The 26,401-nt window shown below is 43.0% G+C and overlaps 1 protein-coding gene across 1 annotated transcript in view; it reads left to right on the top strand.

The window, feature by feature from the left end:
• Positions 1–26,401, top strand: part of ITPR1 (inositol 1,4,5-trisphosphate receptor type 1) — a 146,767-nt gene that overhangs the window by 57,670 nt on the left and 62,696 nt on the right. The window contains exons 19-39 of the mRNA XM_026035482.1: positions 1,056–1,250; positions 2,907–3,158; positions 4,516–4,657; positions 5,627–5,780; positions 6,074–6,261; positions 7,470–7,608; positions 8,596–8,650; positions 9,682–9,847; positions 9,944–10,114; positions 10,594–10,659; positions 11,443–11,580; positions 13,109–13,234; positions 13,589–13,789; positions 15,249–15,500; positions 16,000–16,125; positions 16,812–16,940; positions 19,977–20,097; positions 20,654–20,838; positions 22,118–22,266; positions 23,204–23,315; positions 26,167–26,196. Coding sequence (XP_025891267.1) covers positions 1,056–1,250; positions 2,907–3,158; positions 4,516–4,657; positions 5,627–5,780; positions 6,074–6,261; positions 7,470–7,608; positions 8,596–8,650; positions 9,682–9,847; positions 9,944–10,114; positions 10,594–10,659; positions 11,443–11,580; positions 13,109–13,234; positions 13,589–13,789; positions 15,249–15,500; positions 16,000–16,125; positions 16,812–16,940; positions 19,977–20,097; positions 20,654–20,838; positions 22,118–22,266; positions 23,204–23,315; positions 26,167–26,196 — 3,097 coding nt within the window. The remainder of the gene's footprint in view (positions 1–1,055; positions 1,251–2,906; positions 3,159–4,515; positions 4,658–5,626; positions 5,781–6,073; positions 6,262–7,469; positions 7,609–8,595; positions 8,651–9,681; positions 9,848–9,943; positions 10,115–10,593; positions 10,660–11,442; positions 11,581–13,108; positions 13,235–13,588; positions 13,790–15,248; positions 15,501–15,999; positions 16,126–16,811; positions 16,941–19,976; positions 20,098–20,653; positions 20,839–22,117; positions 22,267–23,203; positions 23,316–26,166; positions 26,197–26,401) is intronic.

Here is a 26,401-nt window from a genome sequence, read left to right as displayed (position 1 = left end):
AAGGTGTTAAAATGCTTGGGGTCCTCCACAAATGCACAATAAGTAGATATTGATGGCAGCAAATGCCTGACAGATGCATTCTTCATCTACTGATCACAGAAATCTTTCAGATACCTCATGTTTGATAGAAGTAGACAGGCTTCTGGAAGAAATTGCAGGCATATGTGCCTTTTTTAAGCTTTGCACCTTGAATGTGGTTTAACAGCATTCTGAAGCTCACAGAGGGCAGAAGTCTTCTGATATCTCCTGTACAGGAGGCTGTGCAGGAAGAAGTGCAGGGTCCCATGGGGCCGGTCCCTTCTTGGGCCTCTCCTCTCTGCTGACTGAGGCAAGTGAGCGCTGCTAGGACGTGTGCGCGTCACGCTTGGCGCGGAGCCGGCGGATGTGTCTGCACGCTCCCTTCTCCCTCTTCTGTTGGAGCTGAGGTTGACGCCGCACAGCATCACCCTGCCAGTGCCAGAGCTCACAGCAGGCACCGAATCCCAGTTGTCTCTTTGTAATGACATGTGGAACAGGGTGCAGATGATCGGTATCAAAATATAGGAAAAGGAAAACGGGACTTTAGCAGGTAGTGTTTAAAGCCCAGATGGATGAGAGAAGTCTTACAAGATTTAATTCTCTCACCCTCTCTCCATACTGCTTGTTTGTTCTTACCTTGTGTGTTTGACTTTGGATTTGGTCCAGCTGCGTAACCTTTTTTTCTGAGAAACTGAAAGACCAAATTGCTGTCTTGGTTTTAATGATTAATTTCTAATTTTGGTCACAAACGGGGGAAAAAAAAAAAAACTAATCTAACTTGCCCCTCTAACCTAGGGAACTGCTCAAAGTTTAGATACTACTTTCACCAGATCTTTTGCTAGTTCATTATTTGGAGTTCTTGTGTAAAGAGGCTTTTGAAAGTTAGCCTTATCTTTGACTTCCATGTTCCTTTAGGTTCCCCAGAATAGAATTAGTTCTCCATTGCCAGTAAATTTTAGCAAGTGTCTTAAAAGCACAGTTCTCAGATCTGCATGGGTCTTGGCAGTCTGTACTCTAACCTCATTTCATTCTGGCAGGTTGGTCCTCTCTCGGTTTGAGTTTGAAGAGGTGTCAAGTGGAGAAAATGCCTTGGAAGTTGGAGAAGATGAGGAAGAAGTGTGGCTGTTCTGGAGAGACAGTAACAAGGAAATCCGCAGTAAGAGTATCAGAGAGTTGGCTCAGGATGCTAAGGAAGGGCAGAAGGAAGATCGGGACGTACTCAGCTATTACAGGTTAACAGCATGTGCAGTAGTTGGCTAGGGAAGTGCATCAAGACCGTGGGGGGAGGCCTTCAGTTACATAGACTTTAACTGATTCTCAAAGATACTGGCTTAGTGGGCAAAACAGCCATTAGAGTGAAGATGAAGTCTCTTTGAAGTGTGAGCTAAAAGCACCAAGTTACTTGGGATGAAAAGTCCAGTATGAGCAAGCCTGAACTGATTTTAAAAACAGTTAAGGCTTAGTCACATTGAAACTAAGCAGCGTTTACTGCTTGTATTTCTGCTTGGTTCCCTAATGATATGGGTATTATCACAAGAAGAGCCTGTATGTTAACTGTTTAGGCAACCTAAATTCATATAGTAGATGGGTTGGACAAGCACTTGCAGGAAGAAGAGAATTCCAGCTTGCAAATGGCCTTACTATTAATGTTAAAGAACTTGTTGCTTTTCTCTCTGCCTGCTAAATTTCTCTTTAACCTCAAAGCCTTCAGTAGTCTTGTGGCATTTTCATGAGGTCATATATTGTCCTGCTGAGAACTACAAGAAATTTGCAGTGATTAATGCAGTGCTCTTTTGTACTGCCTAAGCTATGCTTTGAGCAGCTTCGAGCCTTAAGCGATGTTTCCAGATGACTTGACAAGACACCAAGTTCTTGGCACGATGTAAGATCAAGTTTCAGGCCAGACCAAATTCCTATGTCTGGGTTATAAACTCCTGAAAATACTTTGACAGACTTAACAGTGGTAGTGCAGAAAGTACAACTATTTTTTTAGCATATATATATATTCGCATTCTGTTGCGTTGAAATGGTTCATATATCAAACCTCCTAATATATACTTTTTGGGGCCTATTAGCAGGTTCTGCTCAAAGAAGTCTTGTTTTATAATATATTTATAAATCTGTCTGCTTTTGGAATGGACTTTCTTGCTTTTTTAGCAAGATTGCTAATGTTCTTATTTCATTCTACTCTGTTATAGACTAATGCATGCGCTCAGAACAAGGATTTTGTTCAAATTCTCTTGAGGAGCACTTAAAGTGAAAAGGAGCCTGTTCTCAATTAAATCTCAATTTTTAAGAAACCTTATAGTTGACACTCCTCAGCACAAGCCTTTTTGAACACTTGTGAATGCTGGACAGCTGTTTTGTGACTAAAAATTGGTTTGCACATATGTTGAACTTGTGTCATTGCTCTATATTTGTGGGCTGAAAAGCTTAAGAATGAAGTTTAGCTTTTGTCCACTCCTCTGACTGAAGGAAGCAGACCTCAGTGGTATGCTTTATCATGTGCTTAGTTTTAAATGATTCTATAGTCCATCTCCTTTGCTTAAGTGAACTAATTTAGCTTGAGCATCAATAAGAAGTGTTCAGTCCTCTGCAGTACTTAGGCTGATTTCTTGTTTTTTTTGGAATTCCTCTATAGCTTTCCTCAATAGCATTACTTAATCCTATACAATTGTCAGGAAAATAAGATGCTTGTATTCTGTTTTCTACTTTTCTACCTTTTCCCATAACACAGCTATAATAATTATAAAAAGAGTATTACCAAACTCTTGTAAAACATATGCATCAATAGAGTGAAGCTTACAGGGGTGTATTAATACTGTACCCAGCAGATGCTCCCAGAAATGAGTGCAAGCTGTTTATTTGCCTTTTTTCCCCTCCCAAAGATACCAGCTAAACCTCTTTGCTAGAATGTGCCTTGACCGACAGTACCTGGCCATAAATGAAATATCTGGTCAGCTGGACGTGGACCTCATTCTCCGTTGCATGTCTGATGAAAACCTGCCGTACGATCTGAGGGCGTCCTTCTGCCGGCTCATGCTCCACATGCACGTGGATCGTGACCCCCAGGAGCAGGTGACGCCGGTGAAGTACGCGCGGCTCTGGTCTGAGATACCCTCGGAAATCGCCATTGATGAGTAAGTGCTTGCTGGAAAGGTGTGGGAAAGGAAATGACATGACCAGTTCTACACTAAAGTAGCATTTAGGCTGCTCTTCTTCCAAAAGAGAAAAGTAAATCTTAAGAGTAGTCTCACTAATTCTGATATTCAAGCCCTTGCAGCTTCGTTTGCCCATAGTGCTTGCTCAGAACCACCTTCTCAAGTAGCAAGCGACCTCGCTGTGTATGTGCGGGGCAAGCTGCAAGGCAGTAGGAGTGTTTTTCCCAAAGGGGCTGGGGTCACGGTGCTGCTCTGGCCGGGTGACCTTGTCCTGGGGAAGAGCAGCAAATTTTTGCATTTCCTTCTCATGCTTTTGTTTTGTGTTGCAAGTACATTCTTCAGGGTAAACTGTCCATACAGTAGCTAGCCTCATCAACAAGAAAATCAAGGGAGAAGAGGCTGTAACAAGTGGTGTGCTGGGTAAAATTGTGTTCGTTAACCTCCCATTGGCAGGATTTGGGGATAGTAGCAAAAATCTAAACAAAAGCGCAGTTCCGCTGTAGACCTAATTTCTTGACCGTGGGCTCATATGTAGTCTTTGTAGTACGAAATCTGGCATTTGCCTGATGAAAACCATTGATATGAAGGGATTGAATGTTTAGTGTGAAATGTTGCAACTTTTATGTCTTCTCAGTGTTAGTACTCGGGCTTCGTTTCTTCATGCTTTTTGATGCCTTTTTCACCTCTTTGCTAACCTAGCTTGCTTTTCTAAAATGCAATAGATCATATTAAGCGTTGTATTTCTTTAAAAAAAAAAAATCTTAATTTGGAGTTAATGCCAAAATAGAAAAACAAATGGCTTAAGCTCTGGCTGAGGCAATGGAGTGGTGTGTTATCAAAAGTGTGTGGGGGAAAATAGTTAATTGAATAGTGATGGGGATTCCTCTTTTTTATATGTTCTCTGCACACTCTGGAAACAAAACTAGGATTTGTACTGAAAAAAAAAACCCAGAATTCTAGTTGGCTCACTCTTTTTATTAGTTTTCTTAGCAATAATGGCATCCACAATCAGTATCTCTTGGCCGTATCTGTTCTTATTGATGTTGTATATAACTTTTCACTGTTTCCATTTAAATAAAAAGGGGGTTCTTTTTATTGGACAAATTCTTTTTTTGTTTTTCTCAGATGTTTTTAAATAGTACAAAATGAGCATATGGGATAAAACAGCAAAAGCCAGGAAACTATGGTGTCAGCTTCCTGACTCCTCCATTTGGATCAGTTGTTAAACAGCCTTTAACTTTGCTTAGATTTTTGACAAGCCAAATAAAAACCATATTGGGGGAACCCTGTGTATGTGCATGCTAAGTTTTGTTTGTTTTTTTTTCTCCCTCTTCAGCTATGATAGCAGTGGAACTTCCAAAGATGAAATTAAGGAGAGATTTGCACAAACAATGGAATTTGTAGAGGAGTATTTAAGAGATGTGGTGTGTCAGAGGTTCCCCTTCTCTGATAAAGAGAAAAATAAGCTCACTTTTGAGGTAGCTATCCAATTTTTATTTTTAGTTTTTCTTTTTTTGTGACCTGTTGATACTTGAAGGACTGGGTAGATTGGCAAGTAACAAGTGAGCACTAACCTCAGCAGGCTCTTCCTTTCAAGTATAGCTCATTCTCCTGCAAGCAACTCCAGTGAAGTTTGTGATAGTTCTTGGTTCTTGAAATACAATTAATGAATGTGAACTTATGTCTTAGATTTGCAGCAGCCTTGTTTACTTTTTCTGCTGTCAGTGTGATTACAAAGTCAAGCTTTACTGGCATAAATATTCTTGAAAACTAAGCTAAATGCCATGTCTGCACGAGGGGATATTCTCTAGAGCTTAGTCTTTGCTGATTGAGAACCGTGCAGTCTTCTGTGCTGTACTAGATGATCTAAAATAGGAGTCTGTGCAAATAAAATGTAGCACATACACACAATATTGTTCCCTAAATAATGGATCATTTATGAAAAGACATCTGATTTAAAAAGAAAAGGCAGATGTTTGAAGGATTTGCCTCAGGTGATGAGTAGGTGGAGATATGTTAAATGATTTGCACTATATTTCACATTATTTGATTATTTATGAATATTTTGAAGCCGGATATATGAAGGACTTGAGAGGAAACTCAGTCACATCATAACAGCACATTTTACTCAGACTTTATTATTACTGTTAAAAATAAACAACTTCTGTACTTTCCTTCGTCTTTTATGTAACATGACAAATATGATAAAACTTTGTATCAAGTGCTTGGATATGAGCTGCAGGCAGACACCTCTATGCTAGGCATTGCAATATGTTGGACAAGTAGCAAACTTGCTGATGAACTGCAGAATTATACAATACCAATGAATTATGAGATAGTGTAGTAAGAGTAACATTGACAGGTTAATCTTTTTACTGTTGTAAGATGACTTTGATAATGAAACATTGAGTATTAATCAGAATTTTTGTTATTCTTTTTTTTGGTAGGTGGTTAACCTGGCCAGAAATCTGATATATTTTGGTTTCTACAACTTTTGTGACCTCCTCAGACTAACCAAAATCCTCCTTGCTATATTAGACTGTGTGCATATCACTACAATCTTCCCTATTACCAAGATGACAAAAGGCGAGGAAAGTAAAGGTAAGGGGAAAATGACTGGTAGAATGGAGCATTCATTGGTGGCTTCTTCTTTATCTCAAACATCAGATGGTTTCCCAAACTTCTTTACTTTTCCATCCATGGAAGGCCTAACTGTAGAACTGAGTGTTGGCTGGGGTGGAAGGAGAGGGCAGATGGGTTTAAATATCCTATAGTGCCTGTTGATGTCCATCTGCTTCATGGATTTAAGTATTTAATGTTGAGACAGTTCCTCCTTGCCCTGTTAATACAGTCCCCTAGCACTGTTCTAACTTTGCATGTTTACCCCTCTGAAGGGAGCAATGTGATGAGATCAATCCATGGTGTTGGTGAGCTCATGACCCAGGTGGTGCTCCGAGGTGGCGGGTTCCTCCCTATGACCCCTCTCGCTGCTGCTCCCGAAGGCAATGTCAAGCAGAGCGAACCCGAGAAAGAAGACATCCTGGTAATGGATACTAAGCTGAAGATCATTGAAATACTCCAGGTAACAAGGACTCGAGGAGCACAGACTCATGTGGTGGCGCATGCTCTGTCTGCTGCATTGAGGCAGTGCCTTTCAGTCGCTCTGGCCCTGTTGTGTCTCTGCCTGGTGAAGCGTTGCAAGGGTGGTGCTTCCTGGCCCGCAGTGCTCTTCTAATGTGTGGCCGTGTTATGTCATGCCTGGAGTTGTAGCTTGTGTGGGTGGTACCTGGATGAGACAATGTAATAGAAAAGTTTGCAATCGAGTTCTGCATATTTAATGTAACTTGTAAATACTTGGTTTGCTGAAGCTGAGAGCTTGTACTTCCCTTACCATATTAGCCCTGTAGATTCAGCGAAGCTACTGTCTTGACTAGTGCCCAAGGAAGGGTATATACTTGGTACTCAAGACTTGTGCATTTATCAGCCTGGAACGTCCCTTGTACCTGCGTGTTCCCAAGCCTCAGTATCTTCCATTTCTGTTTTTTATAGTGGCTCAGTCCTAAATCTTCTGGGCAGGAAGACAAAAGGGTTTTCCCCTTTCCCACAGCCCTGTCTTGATGTAGTTCCCACAAAAGCATTACACACAAAAAAAGCAAAACCGCCCCCCGTGATTCTCTCCTTACCTCAAAGCCAAGTCTCCGTTCTGTTTGGTAACTTCTTGGGCAAATGCTCCTGAGCCCCAGTGCTGCAGAGCGGCCGTGGGCGCGAGCGCGCGGCGCAGCGGGGAGGCCGCGGGGCGCCTGCCCTCCATGGAGGCTCCGCACGTCGCTGCCCCCAGCGTGTGCCTTTCTGCTCAGCAGCACCTGCGGTGCCTGGAGGAGGCTTGATTCCCTTCCTTCTGATAGCTCTAAGTTTAGTTAAATCCAGAACTTCTTATATATGGCCTGGTAAGGTGCAGTAAGGTATTCTAGTGTGCCAGTTTTCCCCCCGTTCTCATGAGTTTAATACTAATATTAAATATTATCCCCTGAAGTAGGAAGAACTTCTTGTGTTCTCTGTCAGAGTCCTTTATTCCTACATATTTGCTACACTATGCGTATCACTATTGTGTCAATGGAATCCCCCCAAAAATCCTGAATTTGGGAAAACTTTAAGAAATGCTTTCATGTACTTCAAGGGATATCCATGCTTTTACTAGGCAGACCTTGTATGTTAGTAGCACTGTGTATGTGCAGGTTTTATGTGCTACATGGACAAATTATTTTAACATTCTTACTATTTCTGTATCAGTTTATTTTGAATGTGAGGTTGGACTACAGAATCTCCTGCCTGCTGTGTATATTTAAGCATGAATTTGATGAAAGTAATGCCCAGATGTCTGAATCGCCCACTGGAAGCAGCAGTCAGGATCTGCCAGCTAATGTACCAGGTTGGTGGTTTTGCAAAGAGTGAGTTTGTGTTGGGGGAGATGCACACAGAGTGGTGTTAACTGCTCTGTCACATTCCATGGGAAAAACAGTATTTTGTAGCTAGAATCTGTACTGGGGAGGACTCGCTGCAATTTACAAATCTGAGTTATTACATGGCAAGCTGAACTTTGGAAGGGGGTAAATACTTTGTACACAGGTGTTAAGTTGTAGAAGACTATTTAACAAAAGTCTTTCTCTATTTTGAACTTACTATTTTTTTAATTCAAACTTTTCTTATTTCATTGCCTTTCATACCCAGTAGGTCTTGTAATTTAACTGGTTTATAGCTTAACACACCCAGCAATGTTCAGATTAGGCTGTCTAATTTCAGCTGGTCACAACGAGCACTGGGGCAACACAGAGGGAAGAAATGCACGTTTGTGATGCAGTATGTAGCTGGTAAACTTCTTGAGAGGAAAAAAGCCAAGCACTGTTTTACTTTATCTTTCTCCAGAATATTACAGTCGGTGTGGTAATGTGTACCTTACACTGAGAAATGCAGAGAGCTCCTTGTCTCTGGAGCCACGGTGGTATTCTGGTGTTACTGTTTCTGCTTATTGCTTATTAGGCAATAAACTGCTGTCAGTTTATTGGTTAGAGCTTTTCATAGCTGAAGTTGAGCATGTTTGTGGGTGACCCTCTCGGAATAACCCTAATTCCCACCAGCATCTTTAAATGCTGGCAGTATCATCTAAAAATAGAGAAGGGACTAATGGTGGATGTTGCTGCAGTGATTATACAGTTTAATTTGTGAGCTGAGGCCAGGTTAATTTATTGCTTTATGTTAGCTCTCCAGATTGTTTCAGTAATCCTAGTGCTCCTTTCAGCACATTACAGCCCCCCTGCTAACACTTGCCTAACCACTTACTGCGCAAAATGTTTTAGGCTGCAAAAATGTCTTCGGTGCAGCTCCGACATAATTTATCCGTCTGCTCCTGTTTTCACAGGAGCCCTGGACTTTGAGCATATTGAAGAACAAGCTGAGGGCATCTTTGGTGGAAGGCAAGTATCTTTTCACTAGCGGTAACTGTGCTACAGTGATTCAGATTCCAGGCTGCAGCCCTTGCTAGGCTCAGCAGAGATGCGATGGAAAGTTGAGGCAATACTGGAGAAAGGCTGGAAGCAGTTGCCATGCTTACCTAGGCTTCATTTTCATGAAATGGCTTTGATACAGCTCAAAGTAACATCCATATGGATTAAAAGATGCAAATAAGGCATAGGTGATCTGTCCTCAGCCAGAAGGATCTTCATGGGAGTGTTTCACTTGTGTGAATGAGAGGGACACTGGAGGGTTAGTGCATCTAAGCTGAATACTACTGTAAAATCTTAAGTGGAGAATTTTCTGTAGGCAAGGATTGGGACTTTCACTGATACAGGAATATATCTAGCCTTGCTTTTTGTATAATACAATGTTAAACTGCACATACGTGACAGGACAAAGTAAGCTGTACTTTCAATACCTACCTTTCCTTTAGAGTTACTTACATCCCTTCCTGAATCACAGGATGGCAAGTCAAAGGCAAACTTGAAGTTCTGGAGCTTATCCTGCTCTTCTGCTACTTATCTGTCAAAGCACAATAAAACATTTGAACTGCCTTTAAGTTGTTTGGAGCTGCAGTTCCTTTTCTGTAAACCTGAATCACTGATGTTTTGGGTAGTGAAAGGTGAAAGAGATCAACTTACAGAATAACCAGAATCTCTAATCTCAGTGTGCAGACTTGATTGGATGTAGAATGCAAGAGAGACTTGGGGTCACTGATGCCAAAATCTTCCATAGTTTTGCATGCTCAGAAGGGAGAGGTGCAGAGGAAAGAGGATTAGAATTTCTTGACAATCAGCACTGCAGCTTGCAAACTGAGCTAGGGCTGTATTCTGTGCATTATGTGAAAAGGTTAATACTAGGCATTGATAAGTTTTGCCTCCTGGTTAAAAAGTTTAAAAAAAAAAAAGTAATTTTCCTACCACAGGAGACTGGACTTAATTGCCTGGGACATTAACTTCGATTTGCTAGTTAATTCCTACTCTGTTTTCAGTGAGGAGAATACACCCTTGGATTTGGATGATCATGGTGGCAGAACGTTTCTCAGAGTTTTGTTGCATTTAACGATGCATGATTATCCCCCTCTGGTGTCGGGAGCGCTTCAGCTGCTTTTCCGGCATTTTAGTCAAAGACAAGAAGTCCTTCAAGCATTTAAACAGGTACATGGACCAACTGTATGCACTATTCCTCATCTGAATGTGTATGTTTCATCTTAAATGTCTATTTGTGCAACTAATGGCTTGTCTTCATGTAAGGTTCAACTGCTTGTTACCAGCCAAGATGTTGACAACTACAAGCAGATAAAGCAAGATTTGGACCAGCTGAGGTCTATTGTGGAAAAATCAGAGCTTTGGGTATACAAAGGCCAGGGTCCTGATGAGACGATGGATGGAGTGCAAGGTGAAAACGAGCACAAGAAAAAAGAGGTAATTAGATTGTTTCCTCAAATTCATATGCTAGTGTTCTGTTTTTTTAAATGTAACTGTTCCTAGAGCTATGATTTAAAATAAAAAAGGTACATTGCAAGTCTACATTGTTGAAAGTTTACTCATTGCTTTCCATGCATAGTACTGTGAGGCATCTTTCATCATGGATATAATTGCAGTTTAATTATACTACATGGAGAGAAAGTTGGAAGTTTGAGGGGGGAGCGTGACTGCAGACACAATATTACAACTGAACGGACAGGAGGCTACTGACTGTGAAATCATTCTACCCTTGTGTTAGAGAGGTCAGTGTAACTTGACAGGATCATTTATACCTGTTTTTCTGAGATTGTCAGCTAATTGAAGGATGGCAGTTCTTTCCAGGAAGAGAGCTAGAACAGAACCATAGAACAGTAACTTTAGTCTTCAGGGAGAAAATACTGCAAGCTACTAATAAATTGTCTGATTTTCATCTACAGGAAGGTCACAGCAAGTCACAAAAACCTGAAAGTACTAGCAGCTACAACTACCGTGTAGTCAAAGAGGTAAAACTTCTGCTTCTTTGGAGCTAAATGGGAGTGTGAGTGAGTAAGGCAGCTCTGAATCGCTGCAGTCACAGGGAGACACCCAGGAAAATCTGAGTCGCTCTTCCACTGTGGAAACTATTTGCTGAGTAATAACATATCCCTTGAATGAGAAGCCAGGAATACAATAAGCCCAGCATGTATATGCTTTCCTTAAGAATGGATTAGTGAAAAATGCAACATGATGTTGCTGTTTCAATGGTAACACAATATTTTTATTACTGAAGGCTCTAAAGGAAGGAAGCCAGTCAAAAAGCTATTTAAATTGCCCAGTCCCCAGTAGCTTGTGTCCAGAAACCCTGTGCTATTGAAGTTAGAGCTGAAAAATATCAGGCGAAGCCTGTGCTGGCACTCGGGTGCTGTGAGCTAATGGGTGTCCTGTGGCACTGTGCTGCTGAGCCAGATGCTGCCTTAACTTTACAGGGCTGGATTTTGCTGGGCCAAAGCAAGTTAAAGAAATGGCTACTGCTGTGGTGGGTGAATTGTCATGTGATAAAACAGCTGCTCGCTCTGATCACTTCGCCTATGACCCAGCCCATGGTTCCCCTCTGTCCGTCTGCACTGCAGGAACAACCAGGCCTTGGTCTGGTCTGCACTCCTTGTCTTGAATCCCCAGCCCTTGGTTTTGCTGACAGGCCAGAGCTGCTCTGGGCTGTTCAGATTTGCCTTCTTGCAGGGAACCACCTGCCATGTGCTCTGAAATCAAGTGCAGAGCTTGAGTTTTAAAGCTGCTCTCTCCTGCAGATCCTGCTGCGGCTTAGCAAGCTCTGCGTTCAGGAAAGCGCTTCGGTCCGGAAGAGCCGGAAGCAGCAGCAGAGGCTTCTGAGGAACATGGGCGCTCACACGGTTGTGCTGGAGCTCTTGCAGATCCCTTATGAAAAGGTTGGGTCTCTGCAGCTAGTGCCTGCCTTTTGACTAGCTTCTCAAACTCCACTGAATCCTCCCAAACTTTCCACCTCTATGCTGGGTTCGAGGAAGCTGTTTTCAGTATCTGTGATTCAGAAATAACTGTGAGCTTATGTAAGCTTTTGTCTCTTTGCAGTCTTTGAATACACAGCACTCCATGATGCTAATTCCTGAACAAATACTTGTCCATTGAACCCTGGGATAAGACTAAGGCTTAACTTCAGTTTTCCATAGGACACAGGCTACCTTCAAGTGAAACCAAGGCACTAGCTATTGCTGTGAAGTAGCTGTGAGAGCCCTCAAGCACCTTCACAGCCAGCCAGGCTGCTGTGGGAGCTCCCAGCAGCGTATTTGCAGATACCTGGGTCCTGCCCAGTGGTTTGCAAACACAGACACAGCCCCCCAGTTCCTGCCTCAATTGTGGGATCCCAAACTCCCCTTCAGAATGGAATAAAAATCAGTTGACTCTCCAAGGAGAGGTCTCCTGCTCATAACCATACTATGTAGTGTTTGTAATATGTCAGCTGTACAGGCGGAGCCCCAGGTTGCCTGCATCTCTGCATGGTGCTGCACCAAGCTGATTTAGCACATTCCCAGCTGATTGCCTTAGCTGCACATTAGTCTCCAGTACAGATATTACATAGGTGTGAGGAAGCTCTTTACATTTTTACTGCTACTCAGTGGTCCTCTCTTCCAAAATCCCCAGATTTCTGAGAACTAGCAATTCCAGACTATAGGTTTGAATAATGTTAGCCTGAGTCCTGTCTTGTCCTGATTCATATTTTGCCCACCAAAAGTAAAATCCAAGACAGCTCCTCCAGCACCTCTTGTCACCATTCTGCTCATATGTACAAATATGCTGTTGGACAGGGAGCGTGGATGGTGATTTACCCTTGGTCAAGTATGTATCTCCTTAAAAATAAAAGCAGACACCAATATTTTTTTTCCAAGCTGTGTTTTATACCACTGGGGTTGGTAATCTGCACTGATGTCAGAGGAAAGGCACCGATTCCTGAACTGTACTTGGAAGCATGCAAATAGTGTGCAGATTCCAGTAAATATAAACTCTGCTTAACTGTTGCAGTAATAACTTTCCATCACTTCTTTGCCATAAACTACCTATTTGTCGCGTTTCAGCGGAACACGGCAGTTTTCCGATGCAGCCCCAAGGTGGTGATGTGTGGCTTGGCGTGCAAACTGCTATGTTCAGAAGTGTAAAAGTGACTAGAGCACGTTGCTGGCAGACCTGGTCCTGTGAATTTCTAGAGAATAAACTACTGTAATTTCTATTATGGTCTTTATTTTTGATGATCTTTAAAACCATTCAGCATGCCAAATACATCCCTCATGTCTGTGAGCTGGGTGGAGGCTTGTTTTTTCCTTAGAGTGTGAGCGAGACGTGACAGTTCTCTTGCAGAGCTGGAGTGGAGGCTCGGGCAGTGTACTCACCTGAGAGTGAACCTTCTGCTTCTCCTTAACCCTCTCTTCTGTCATGTCCCCACAGGCTGAAGACACGAGGATGCAGGAGATAATGAAGCTTGCACATGAGTTTTTACAGAACTTTTGTGCTGGAAACCAACAGAACCAGGCATTGCTGCACAAGCACATAAACCTGTTTCTTAACCCAGGGGTAAGAATAACTTCATACTATATATTTTTTTCACCTCCACACACAGGAAAAGAAAACAGATCGTCCTTGCTGATTGCCTCTGGGTCCCTTCTGACGCAAGATTGGTTGAAGGGTTCACATTTTATTTTCATTCAAAAGCCTAGAAAGTTGGCAAGAAGTATTTAGGACTCCTTGTAGAAAGTTCAAAGCTGAAGCAGACTGAAAAGTAGCCTCAGATACAAGTCTTTGTGCTGGAGGATTGGATCCTCCAAAAAGTTCCTTATAGTCACGTACCCTACAGAAGTGTTGACTTGATCCTGACCTCCAGGTTTGGTGGCTTATGTGTTTAATTTCTTTCTTTATCCCTATCATTAGATTCTGGAAGCAGTAACAATGCAACACATTTTCATGAACAACTTCCAGCTTTGCAGCGAGATTAATGAACGCGTTGTTCAACACTTTGTCCACTGTATAGAAACACACGGCAGAAACGTTCAGTACATAAAGTTCCTGCAGACAATTGTCAAGGCGGAAGGAAAATTCATTAAGAAATGCCAAGATATGGTAATGGCTGAGGTGAGAGCTGCACAGATTTGCAAGGTCTGTGCAGAAGTTTTCACATAGCATTTGGTAAAAGTGACAAATTGATCCTCTCGCTTCTGGGAGTGCCAAGAACCTGACAGCTAGTGCTCATGAAGCAAAAAGAGCATACAGCTCCCCCAAAGCACAGGCTTTCCTGTGACCAAAAGTACTTTCAGCTTGTTGCCTGCAGGTATAGCAAGGGCTGGTTGTCAATAATACTTGCAAGTTATTTCCAGACTTGCACAGGGCAAAGTACTGGTGCAGGAAGTATGGTGAAGGAAGAGTGTCTTTCTCTAGGAAAACTGGCTATATCAGAAAGCTTAATTTCAAGATTCCTAATGCAGATGGAAAACTTGACCATGACAGTAGAGTGTCTTGATGGGAATTTCTCCTTCATCCTTAACATTTGAATATGAGTCCTAAGGGCTGAGGGAGAAAAAAAGTTGTCCTCAGATATGTGAGTATATCAGTACCGGGAAGAACTTGATAGATCAGGACAGGAGGGTGAGATAAGGGAAGGATGAGTAGATCCCTTGAAGGTAGACTTGGAGGGTGATGCCTGTGGCAATGCCCTCCCTCTCTGGGGAGGGGACACGTGTTGGCCGCCTCAGCAGGGGGAGCCCGAGGATCAGATTTGTCAAGTTCTGCCTTATGCGTGTTGATATTATTAGATGGATCCATGTCTTTAAAGTTTTGTGCTTCAGTTTAGAAGTGGTTTTGTGAGCATCCCACCACAAAGTCATGCCTGCAAGAGGCTCCGTGTTCAGCCTCCATGGAGGCCAGCACTGCTAAGGAGACCTTGCTTATACCTTCCATCTAGCCGTGTGCCCCGGCCTCTGTACAAACGAGTGTCTCAAGCTCAGGGCCTGCGTGCCCAGGCTGAACACGTTCCCAGGGCTGGGATGGTGCAATGGGAGGTCTGAGCTATTCTGAAAATCAGGTCTAAGATGTGAAGCTGATAGAGATCTTCATTGTGCCACTTAACGTGTCGCAGTCTTGCAAAATGGATGGTGTTTGTTGAGAAGGGCGGAATTGTGGAGCCCGGCAGCCTCCTGTGCGGCGTGCCCAGGGGCACTCTCTGAACCCAGGGCACGTCTGCAGCGGGCATGCGGAGCCCGAGTCAGCTGAGGAGACGTGTGTGAAGTGAAAAAGCACAACGGAGAGTCACAAGCTTCTTGGCACAACTTCTGTCTAGGCAGTTGAACTGACTTTGAAGTTCTTCAGCAGTTTAGAAGTGGTAAATTCTTTAAAGGAAAATGTCAGGAATATTTGAGCCATCTACCCTATGAAGAGGAATGTCAAGCTGACTTGGTGGGCTGGGCTCCTTTTAATTTTCTAAAGAATAGCTAATCAGGATTTGTGCTGTAATGGTCAGCTCTCAGATTAGAGGAGGATGCTGTGGGGAAAGGCACGGGCTTTGATCTGCTGATGGAATATTTTTCTTTCTCGGTAGCTGGTGAACGCAGGAGAAGATGTCCTGGTGTTTTACAATGACAGAGCTTCCTTCCAGACTTTGGTGCAAATGATGAGATCGGAGAGAGATCGGATGGATGAAAACAGCCCGCTGATGTACCATATCCACCTAGTAGAACTGCTGGCTGTGTGCACAGAAGGCAAAAATGTCTACACAGAAATCAAATGCAACTCTCTCCTTCCCTTGGATGACATTGTTAGGGTAGTAACCCATGAAGACTGCATACCTGAGGTGAGGGCTGTTTGGAGGCACTAACCTGCGTGTATTTGACATCACTGTACCTGGCCTAGGAAGAGCAGTGGGGCAGGTGAACCGTGAGCTGAAAGGTGTATTCCTGTCCTGTTCTGTCTAGGTGACCTGGGTGAGCTTGTACAGCAGCTAAATCCTTTTGCACTAATTAGCTTGCCCTTAAAGTGGGACTGTGGTGCTGGACTTGTTGGGTTATGGAGGTGGTGGTAATAGGAGGGGTGTTATGGAGCTTACTGCTAACCTTGAACAGATGGTTCTGCAGAACTGGAAATGATTATTATGCTGACGTTTTGTCTGCAATAATTCTGGCATTTTTTTGTTGGATGATGTCTTGCTATTCATGGCATTAAATTTCACCAGTGCTTAAATAAAAGGAAGAAACTGAGCTATAAATGATTTATAGAGCAGTTTTATGGCACTAAATACATTCATAGTACCATTCAGGGTTTTTTTTAATGGCTCCCCCTCTCTGCTCTTCTAGGTTAAAATTGCATACATCAACTTCTTGAATCATTGCTATGTGGACACTGAAGTAGAAATGAAAGAGATTTACACCAGTAATCATATGTGGAAGCTGTTTGAGAACTTCCTGGTTGACATCTGTCGGGTAAGGACTTCTGTATCTAGGAACTGAAATCAAAAAGCATAAATGAAACTAGTAGGTAGCAGTAGGAGTAAACTGTAGCAGTGCACAGGGGCACTAAATGCCCTTGATGCTCTGCTGCTTTGCATTTATACGTGCCTCCTTTTCCTTAGGCCTGTGGATTTCATTAGTCATATTCCATGGAACACATTAATATTTTCCTTTTAAAAAGCAAAATGCTCAAGTCCCACACCCTACTCCTTTGTCTGATGCCTTTTACTGCTCTGCCACCTGGCTTGCTTATTGTGGCCAGGATAGTTAGCTCCTTCCTGAGCAATAGTCAACGGTTTTTGGCAGGTCAGGACAGATTTTTTTCAAGCTTGGCATTTGCATGGCCATATGGCTTTTTGCCTGGGATTCCAAGTATTTCCCCATACGAAAGCATTACACCTCAGTCCTCCCTACCCTACTACTTTTTCCTCTAAGGCATTCTGTTTTTTTCCTCCCTCCTAAGCATATTATATGCCAACACACTGAAGCAGCAGTTGTTCTGGGCTTCTGCTTTTGTGTGTGATCCCAGCGTCATAAATATCATCACGACAGGCAGTTGCACGGACTAGAACAATGCAAAAGCAAGAGTTCCAGGCTGTAATTCTTATCAGGCTGTCTTGGTTGAGCTGCTTCTGATATGTGAATGAACTGTCTTGCAGGCTTGCAACAACACCAGTGACAGAAAGCACGCTGACTCCATATTGGAGAAGTACGTTACGGAAATAGTGATGAGTATAGTCACCACCTTCTTCAGCTCCCCATTCTCTGATCAGAGCACCACATTGCAGGTAGGAGATTAGACAGAAAAAGGTAAATATGCTGCCAATGCAATTGTGCTAACTCCATTTTGGCTCCAATTCCAAGTTAAAAAGGAGTGTATGTGTGTTTGTAATGGAGTAGAAGAAGAAAAGCTTGGCCAGGAACACTTTCTACAGAAGCTGAACTGTTAAATCGCATTAGAATCAATTCTGTGTGTACTGTAGAGACCACGTGGAAACTTGGTGCAACCTCCTTGCACCAAGGCAGGTATTTCAGGGTGCAAGTGGCAAGTTGGTAATCGAGTGCAGCTGGTGGCAGCAGGTAAGGAAGCATCTGGCTACACGATGTGGCCATGAAGGGCGCCTGGCTGCTTGCCTTGGCAGCCACTCTGAGGAATTGATGCTCACCTGTTGGGTCGTGGGGCAGTCGCTGGGTGACAGCAGCGCCCTGTGCCCCAGGGCCGTGTCTGTGAAACCCTGCTGCGTGCCCTTGCGTCGGGCAGGAGCTTGCGGGTCCTTTGTGCTCGGTGTTAGTGATGCTTCTGCGCTGCCTCTCCTGCTCTGTGTTGTTAATGGCCTGCCCTCCTAGAGTCAGGATGTGCCCTCAGCCCACAGCTGGGTGACCTCCTGCAGCTCGATCCAGCTGACTTCTACATTAACCAGGGCCCTGGCTCTCCAGGCGCTCGGACAGTGACGGAGCAGTGCAGAGAGCAGGGGTCGCGCTTGGCTCGCGTGCTCCCACGTGGCCCCGCTGCGTCCCCACGCGAGCAGAGGGAGCTGCTGCTGCCGCTGGGCTTGGGCTGGGCAGCTTTGCTAGGGCTGCGTCCCAGCTCACGTGTCCTGCAGTCGATTTGCTGCTCATGTGGCTCTGAGATGTCAGGCACTGTGGTATGAACTTCAATGCTAATTAGACCAAACTTCATCCAAAGAGAAACTTAGAGGAGTGATTAGCCCCGTTCCCCATCAAGGATGTGCCCTTGACCTTCTCTTTCTCCTTTGTACCTTATATATACATAAGACCTCCTTGACTGTCATAGCTTTAATTGCCATCTCTGAGCGTATAGTCTCAGCTAGCTGGTTAATTTTAATATCACTAGCTTTTCCCTAACACTCCTGCAGTCCAGCAGAATGAAGTAGCTTCTTTTACCTCCCAGCCCTCCTAGTTGACAGCTCTTTCATTGCATCTTATTCTAGATTTCTGTCCTCTGCCTTGTGGTTTAAGCTGCGCTCCCTGTTTCACTATCCTCTCTGCCTGCCAAGCTCTTGTCTGTAACTGGAGACTCTCCCATCTTGTGACCGTGGCCCCTGGACTAGTTGGTCAGTGTATCTCGCTCCTCCAAGTCAGATCTTGCTCTCCCCTCAGGTCTTACGAGGTCTGCAGCCATTTTACCTGGTCTCTGTTGCTGCTTTTGTCTCACCACCCTTGCAGTAGGCAAATGACCTTTGCTGCTCGCTCCTGTGTTGCCTCTGGATTAAATTGCTCCCTGTTCCTTCCGCTGTGCCTTGTCATCTCGTTCCTTCCCATGCAAGCCTCTTCTTGTCCTAGGCTCCTTCGTGTTACAGCTCGTTGGGCTGAAATTGAACCTCCCCAGAGCCAGGACCAGCCTTGCTTGCTCAAAGAACACCTTGTACATCTATCACGCAGTGCAAATAATATCAAATGAGAAGAACATAAATACGATCAAAGAACAGCTGTCCAAAATGTTTCCTCTTTATCAAGTGCTGCTTAGCTCACCTCCAAAGTGTGCTGCTGCCCAAGGTTTCCTTCACAAATTCAGTCAGAGGCATGTGGAACCTGGAGTGAATTTCTCATCTGATTTATTGACCTAGTTTAAACAAGGGCAGCATCTTCTGAAGCTTTGTAGAGCAAGCCTTTAAAATATCACCTGAAAGGAGTATGTGGCTAACTTAAATCGAAAAGTGCAAGTATTTTCAGTGCCTTGAATTGGAAAATACTAGTTTTTGACATACTTTTATATTTAGTTTATTCCTGGAAAGAATGAGTACTTTACTACCTTAGGTCTTTTTTTAGTTCTTAAATTCTGACTCTCCTTTAGGATATTTCATAATGGTGTTAGTTAATGAGCTGATGTAATAGAATTAAAGACCTTTGTTTTTTCTTTCCTCTAACTCCACTTTTTTCTTACAAACAGACCTTAATCTTGACCAGAATAAAAGAGGTATTTTTTCACTGGTTCCTATGTCTCGTGGGCTTTGCACTGTGGTGTAGTTCACTTAGAAATGTGACATAACTAACAGGCATATGGAGACAGGGGTATTTCACTATGAGTTCACTTGAAATACTTAAGATTCTGTCTACCACAGGTAAAATAAGTGAATCTTTTTACTAAGTAACTGCTGTGTAGGAATGAACAGGTTTGGGCCAATGTTGTTTGGGTCTTACAAAGGTGAAAGACCAGAGCTCACATGCATGTGTGTCTGCTGGAGGATCTGATCTATCTATAGTGCAAAATCACCTTGCAAAATGCAAGGGTAAAAGCCACACCTTAGTTTGGGCTCATCCATAGCAGCTGTACTGTTTACCACTAACTGCTGCCCACGTGCAAAATAACAAGCACACATCCAGTTTCTTCAGTAAATTGGATTCCAGCTAGTACTTGGAGTGATGAGTTCTCAACTCCAGAGCTGTGCTCTTAGCCAAGAGCCAAGTCCCATTTACCTACGGACTGTTGAGTCAGCTGTTAGCCAGTGCTAAAAGGAGAATCTCTGTATGCTGGGTTTCTTGAAACCTCTGATTAAACAGATGAAGACTGTTGCTTATTTCTTTTGCTTAGTCAGACTTCAATTACTAAGGCTTTATGCTTTAGAAGCTACTTAGTATTTCCCTTCCAGCCTTCATTCCTGCCCTATCCCAGTTGCTGACTGTGTGGTAGATACAGTGTCTACAACATAAAGTTGCCTAATAAATGGATGCAGCTGGTTAGAAGTGATTAGGTTGCAAAGAATCATGGCCAGAGCTCATCACCTGTGTTATTGGGGGGGTGACACATCAACTGGAGGGGGATGTGATGAATTAAATCTTTTCTCCTTAATGTTGTGTTCTAGACCCGCCAGCCTGTGTTTGTGCAATTGCTGCAAGGTGTGTTCAGAGTCTACCATTGTAACTGGTTAATGCCAAGCCAAAAGGCATCGGTGGAAAGCTGCATTCGTGTGCTCTCAGATGTAGGTAAGAAATGCACCAAATGGAATGAGGTATAACTGCTCCAAACGTGGTTGTGTATAAACCTGCTATTTATACATCATCCTTCCCATTAAAAAGTACAGTTTACCTCCAGTAGGTGCTCCTTGTGTTAACTCGGAGTCAAGGGCTAGTCAAAGGCAGAATTATGTTCTTGATTTAATCTCAAATTCTGCAGTCCTACTGATCTGTGAAGGATTGGTCCATCTGTAGTTTAGTGCTGCTCCTCCAGTTATTTGTTTTGCTTTTAGTAACGAGAGGAGTAATTTGCAGTAGGTTTGAGGCCAAAGTCAATTAGATGGGTGCCTGTATTAGCACAGATTTCTTCTCACGTGTGCTGAATGTCGCTCCAAGGTATGAAAGCCTGTAAACGGAACGCTCTGGAGAGGTCTGACCTGTTAGGCATGAGCTGAACGCTGCGTGGTTTAAAATGCACGTGAAGGAGATGGTGGAAAGGGCTGCAAATAGAGCGTGTCTTGTTCCTATGTTGGCTGTAACGTATGGGCTAAAGGAGCTGATTCTTACCCACTCTTGCATACTGCAGCAAAGAGCCGAGCAATTGCAATTCCCGTGGACTTGGACAGTCAGGTCAACAATCTCTTCCTGAAATCCCATAACATTGTACAGAAAACTGCAATGAACTGGCGAATGACAGCAAGGAATGCTGCCCGCAGGGATTCAGTGCTTGCTGCCTCCAGGGATTATCGCAACATCATTGAGAGATTGCAGGTGACTCCCCAGCAGCCTTTTCTCTTAGCCACTTACTTGCATGTCTGCACGATAGGACGTATTTGTTACAAATGAGAAAGACATTTTTGGTATTAAATATGCAGCAACATGCTGCATGGTAATCCAGCCACCTGAATATAATAATGTAAATAAAATCACGTCTAAACCATTGTATCCGAAAGGTGATTGAACATGCACAGCTAATGAGTATGGGTATCTGGCCCTGGAAGATGATGGTATTTCAAGTTAGTGGTACTAAAAACATTCTTGTTAGTTGGAAATAAAACATTTGGTAAGAAAGGCTATTCTCGTTGTTGCAGCTTTCCAACCCCCTCTCCAGTGTTTTGCTTGTTGTACAACAAAACTCTCAGAATAATGAAAGTTTTAACAGTCCTGATTAGAAACCACTGCAAAGCTTGAAATAAATGAATTGACCCTAACCTCATGCAACCACTGTAGCTTTGTCCAAAACAAAGCATGTGCATTTTTGCATCATTTCTGCTCAAAGGAACATAGTGGTTTGTTTTGTCAATGGAGACCAGTGTGTTATACCTATATTTTATGTTCAGACTGGGGAAGATTTGATAGGGACTTTTTTATACCAAATAATCATTAACTTAAATTGTACCTTCATCCTTTTGAAGATTTATTCTCTGTTCAAAAGCTTTTCTGGCAAGCAGTTTTAACTAAATTTACATAAATGTATAATGTAAAATAAGAACATTGCCCAACCCATTCTCATTGAGTTTCAACTATCTCCCTGGCTGCACATCTCAGTATTTTTCCCTGACTTCAAGTGCATCTCAGTATTTTCTGCTTATTTAAGTACTGCAATTAATGTGGTCTTGTTTTAAGGTAGCTGCAGCTTTAAAAAATGCTAATGAAAAGGGGAAGTATTTTGTTTTTGTATAACTTCACCAGTCATACTTTTTTATCAGTTTGTGTAAGCATAAATATCCCAATTGTTATGACAAAGTTGCAATGCAGCTGTTAGTCTGTTTTTTCTGTCTTTCTCCTATATGAACAAGAGGTGTGTACAAGGGTGGGGAGGGCAGGAGAATGAAGTGAAAAAGAGCTGAAAATTGTGGCTTCTTTTTACAGAAAAATTTAAAAAAAAATCTAAAAGTCTTATCTGGCCTAATTCTGAAGTCTTTAATCCTTAGAGTCTATGTAAATGGACAGGCTTCACTCTGTCATCTTTTTTAACAGTTTGTTGAGAAAAAATACAAATTTGTATGTATTATTTAATGCTTAAAATTGTGTTGTGGGTATATTCCAGGACATAGTATCAGCTTTAGAGGACCGCTTACGTCCCCTTGTCCAGGCAGAGTTATCCGTTCTCGTAGATGTGCTTCATAGGCCTGAACTGCTCTTCCCAGAGAATACAGATGCGAGAAGGAAGTGTGAAAGTGGAGGCTTCATTTGCAAGTAAGTAGTTTTGAAAAGTCTGGCTTGCCAGTGGTTTTGTTTGTTTCCTTACAGTTTTCCTGTGCCCTATGGAATGATGCCTTCTTGCCTGGCTTTATATAAAGCACAGGAAATTGCTGTGCAGTTTGCTTCTGAAAAGATTCAGTTCCTTGCTTGGGAGCAGAGGAAGGCTGGTTGATAAGTCCTCGTGCTGAGACTTGAAACCTCCTGAATTTCTGTAGCATTTAAATGTAATGAGCAGTTGTACAAGTGAGGAAAACTTTTGAGCTGATTCCTGTTCAGTCTATATTTAAAACCCCAGTTATAAACATATTCTGCAAATTCTTGTAGCACTTACTCCTGGGGTGATATGACAAAAAAGTTGATATTATGTGTATCACTAATGCCCACATCTGGAGGGAAGAAAAAGGCAAGATTATAGGATCATTTAAAGGGCAATTCAGGGCTGAGTTTGGGTTCTCAAATCATTACTTGGAAGATGCTTTCCCTTCCAGATTTTAGGCAGTTTAGGGAAACTATACACCAAACTTGAGTGGCCCAGTTAAATGTGTGTTTGTTTTTGTTTTTTTTTTTTTAACAAATGAGCACATGGAATATCTATCTTCTCACTGTGAGGTCCATCAAATCTTTAATTCTGGGGCCAGCAGTCTGACCTTTTCTGTCTGTAGTCGCTAGGGTTTTATCTGACTGTCATTCAGCCAGCAGGACTGGAGTCTCCTTCACAATTGCAGTGAAGTCCAAGGTAGTTGGTTAGATTTGTTAGATACTGCTTTTGAGAGGATACTGCCAGCATTGTTGTATAAGGGTGTGACAAACCGTGTTTCAATTAAACTGTTGATTGTAGATTAAACCAATCAAGATAGCCAGCCACATACTACTTTTCCCTTTTTAGAAATGCAATTACTAAAATCAGCTGTGATCATTTGGTTATTTTCAGGTTAATTAAGCATACTAAGCAGCTACTGGAGGAGAACGAGGAGAAGCTATGTATTAAAGTCTTGCAAACACTCAGGGAAATGATGACCAAAGATAGAGGCTATGGAGAAAAGGTACGTGCTCTACAGTTCATCACCCTCCCTTCAGCCCACTCTTCATTATTTAGTAAAGAAAAACAAAAAAGCTGTTTTGTACATGCAAGCATTTCTGCACTGGATCAGGAGCAAAACATTTTTATTCAACTAGTAACTCCATATGTAACTTGAAAGGTAAGTTCATTTCTGTTGCTTTTTTACTTCAGACTTGCAAATTTAAACCAAATTTTTCAGTTGCTGACACTAAAAAAAATTTAATTTGATTACCTTTTTATGAAGGCTGTAGCCTTTTTATCTGCTTTCTGGGTCTAGGTGACTCTTCATCAGGTCACAGAATTGCAATAGAGATTTTTGTGGTTTAATTTTAATTTATATGCATCTGAGTCATCTTCATGTGAATTATAGATGGAAACTGTCTGCACACCCACCCATGTTTGCTCGTTTCCCTTTACTTGCATACAACTCCTTTGTCTTGCTGAGAAGACTGTTTTTCTGTAGCTACAGAAAGAATTATTCTCTGTTTGTATCAGGCGAGTGGGTATATGCCCCACTTGCTCCTACATTCAATCCTAATCTTAATCTCAGGTTTAGGCAGCCTAGACTATTAATATGCCTCATGGTAGCTATACAGAGGTGTACTCTAGTTGGAGAGCTGATTTTTATTTATAACATGATTTTTATTATAAGGTTGTGGGAAAATAAAGCAGGATTAAAGCAGCATTATGGAGTTTGAGAGGGGTTTAATATATACCTTGCCTTTTGGAATAACTACCAAGGAAGAACCTGCTATGTTTTTCCACAAGCAAACTGAAGGCAGGCACATGTTCATTCTAGACTAAGAGCAAAAATTTGCAAATCTAAATTCTTAGAGGAATAGAGTGGGTTTCTGAAGTGATTTTTTTATATTGAATGTCTGTCTTGCTGCACAGATTTGATTTGTGTAGCAGAAGCATGCAAAGAAATGCTGGAAAAATAAACCCTCTGATGAACCTGCCCTCGGTCAATTCCGAGTGAGTGGTTGGGATCACGGAGGGAAGCAGTTCTGCAGATGGGCACTGCTGGGGCAGGGAGCATCCCCTGTCACATTCTCAGTTGCAGCTTGGTGGGTAGCACTATGCTCAGGGATAATAACTTTCAAGATCAAACAGCTTCCTTAATAGCTGTTTATATCTGCAGCCACGGCAGAGGCATCTGCTCTGCCTGATGCAGCTGGGCAGCCAGGCCAGTGCTGCCTGGGAGCTGGGCACTGGCTCTGCCTGGTCTGACCAGCCCCGCCGGAGTCCCGCACTGCTCCTAGCAGCAGTGCATGAGAATAAACTCATCTGCCTTGGGGCAAATGCCCTAACGAGCTGCAAGGAAGAAGGGCAGTGGGATAGGTCAAGTATGGTGCACAGGTTCCCTCTCAGGGGGACAGGTAGAGCCCGTTCTCCTCAGTGCAGTTGGCTGGGGGATCCTTCTTAGCAAGTGTTGAATGCTGATGTTTGCCCTACCCAAAGCTCTGGGGATATGAAAGATTTGCTTTTATACATTAAATTCATCCCTGTGCAGTCTCCCATCCATTGTAAACAGCTAGGAGAGAGTGGTTTAGATCAGCCTAAGAAATCAGAAGGAAGGTTGGTCTTTTAGACTGACACAACCAGAATGGAAGGGCTGACCCATCTTCTGTGTTTCTTTTTATGGAAATTAATCTTATACCACTTGAAAATTATTTTTTAGGAATTCCTCAGGTTTTTTGATAAGCTTGGTTCAGTTATTTTTACAAACTTCAATTGAATTTTGCATCCAATATTTTTGCACTTTTTTGCTGCATTTTCTTATTGTGCATTTCATCATTTTCTTATGCGGATCAGGAAAGCCTTGTCATTCCTCCCTTTCCTAATTTTTTTTCATGCTCTTTTCCCTCTGCCCACTTTTTTTAGGCTTCAGTTATACCCCAGTTCAAGCTGCTCTTAACACAGTGCTAAATTTCCAGATCCGCAATCTGTGCGGTTCAGTTGCAGCGGGGCTGACGCAAAGCCGAGAGCCCATCGCTTGAGCAGAGCGAGGCCCTTCTCATGCTCTGTGCCTCGCTGTAACGCAGCAGAGCACTCGCTGCAACAGCCTGTTACTTAAAAAGATGGTGCTTCCATTGGTGCACTTAAATCTTGCCGCGCAGGCAATAAAGAGGCCGTGCTCTCCTGGCCCTGTCCTCGTGCCGTGCGTGGGACAGCCGTGCCGGGGAGCCGGAGCGGAGCCTCGAGCAGCTGGGGCTCTTCTCACCGTGCTCTCCATGTGCTGCTGAGCACCGAGGCGCAGGAGCTCGTGGGAAAGGCTTCAGGTTTTACATATTGCCCAAGACTCCTCGGCTTGGCTTGTGCTCAGGCTCTTGCAGTGATGGGTATATACTGTGGAACACCTAATAGGCTGAAAACTTCACTACATTAGCTGTGTAGGCTAGACCTGAGATTTCTTACTTTGGTAAAACACATCATTCATGCAAGCAAATCTTTCTGGGTGTCTATTGCAAGACTAGGTTCAGTTTTAATATTTGAAAACTCTTTTCCTAAAACTAAACTTAATCCTCTCCTTATGAAGACCCAAGGATGCCTAATGCTGCTTACAGTGCCCGTTAGGGGCAGTTTTACGTCCAGGGGAAGCCCTGGGGTCCGGTTGGGCCAGCCTGGTGACCTGCTGGTCAGTGTGAGACCGGGGCTGTCCTGTCCCCTGCGTGTCACCACTCGCGAATGCCACTGATGCCTCTGGAAACGTTCGTCGTGTCAGACTGCAGCATAAAAGCGTTAAATAATTTATAAGATCCTAATGTGAAGTTTGTTTGCAATTTCTCTTACTAATGCTTGCTTTCACTTCTTCCTCCCTGTTTCTCTTCCAGCAGTTTACCATTGAATTGGATAATGCGGAGGTTTTAATTTTATTTATCTTCTCCGGTGTTGTTTCTATGGTGTTTGTTTTACGAGTAGCGCTGTGATCTGTCCTGTTGTCCCTCGGGCAGTGGCCTCTCCGACGTGTATGCGCTGTGTCAGTGCCTTGGTGGAGCTTGCAGTCTGCCGTGTGTCTGCGCTGGGAGTAGTTACCATAACTAATTCCATATGACATTACTTTGAATG

Source organism: Nothoprocta perdicaria, unplaced genomic scaffold (assembly GCF_003342845.1).
Source record: "Nothoprocta perdicaria isolate Ctin4 unplaced genomic scaffold, notPer1 scaffold_16, whole genome shotgun sequence".
NCBI classification, from domain to species: domain Eukaryota; kingdom Metazoa; phylum Chordata; class Aves; order Tinamiformes; family Tinamidae; genus Nothoprocta; species Nothoprocta perdicaria.
Note: the sequence above shows the minus strand (reverse complement) of the source record. Positions and strands in the feature narration are given on the sequence as shown.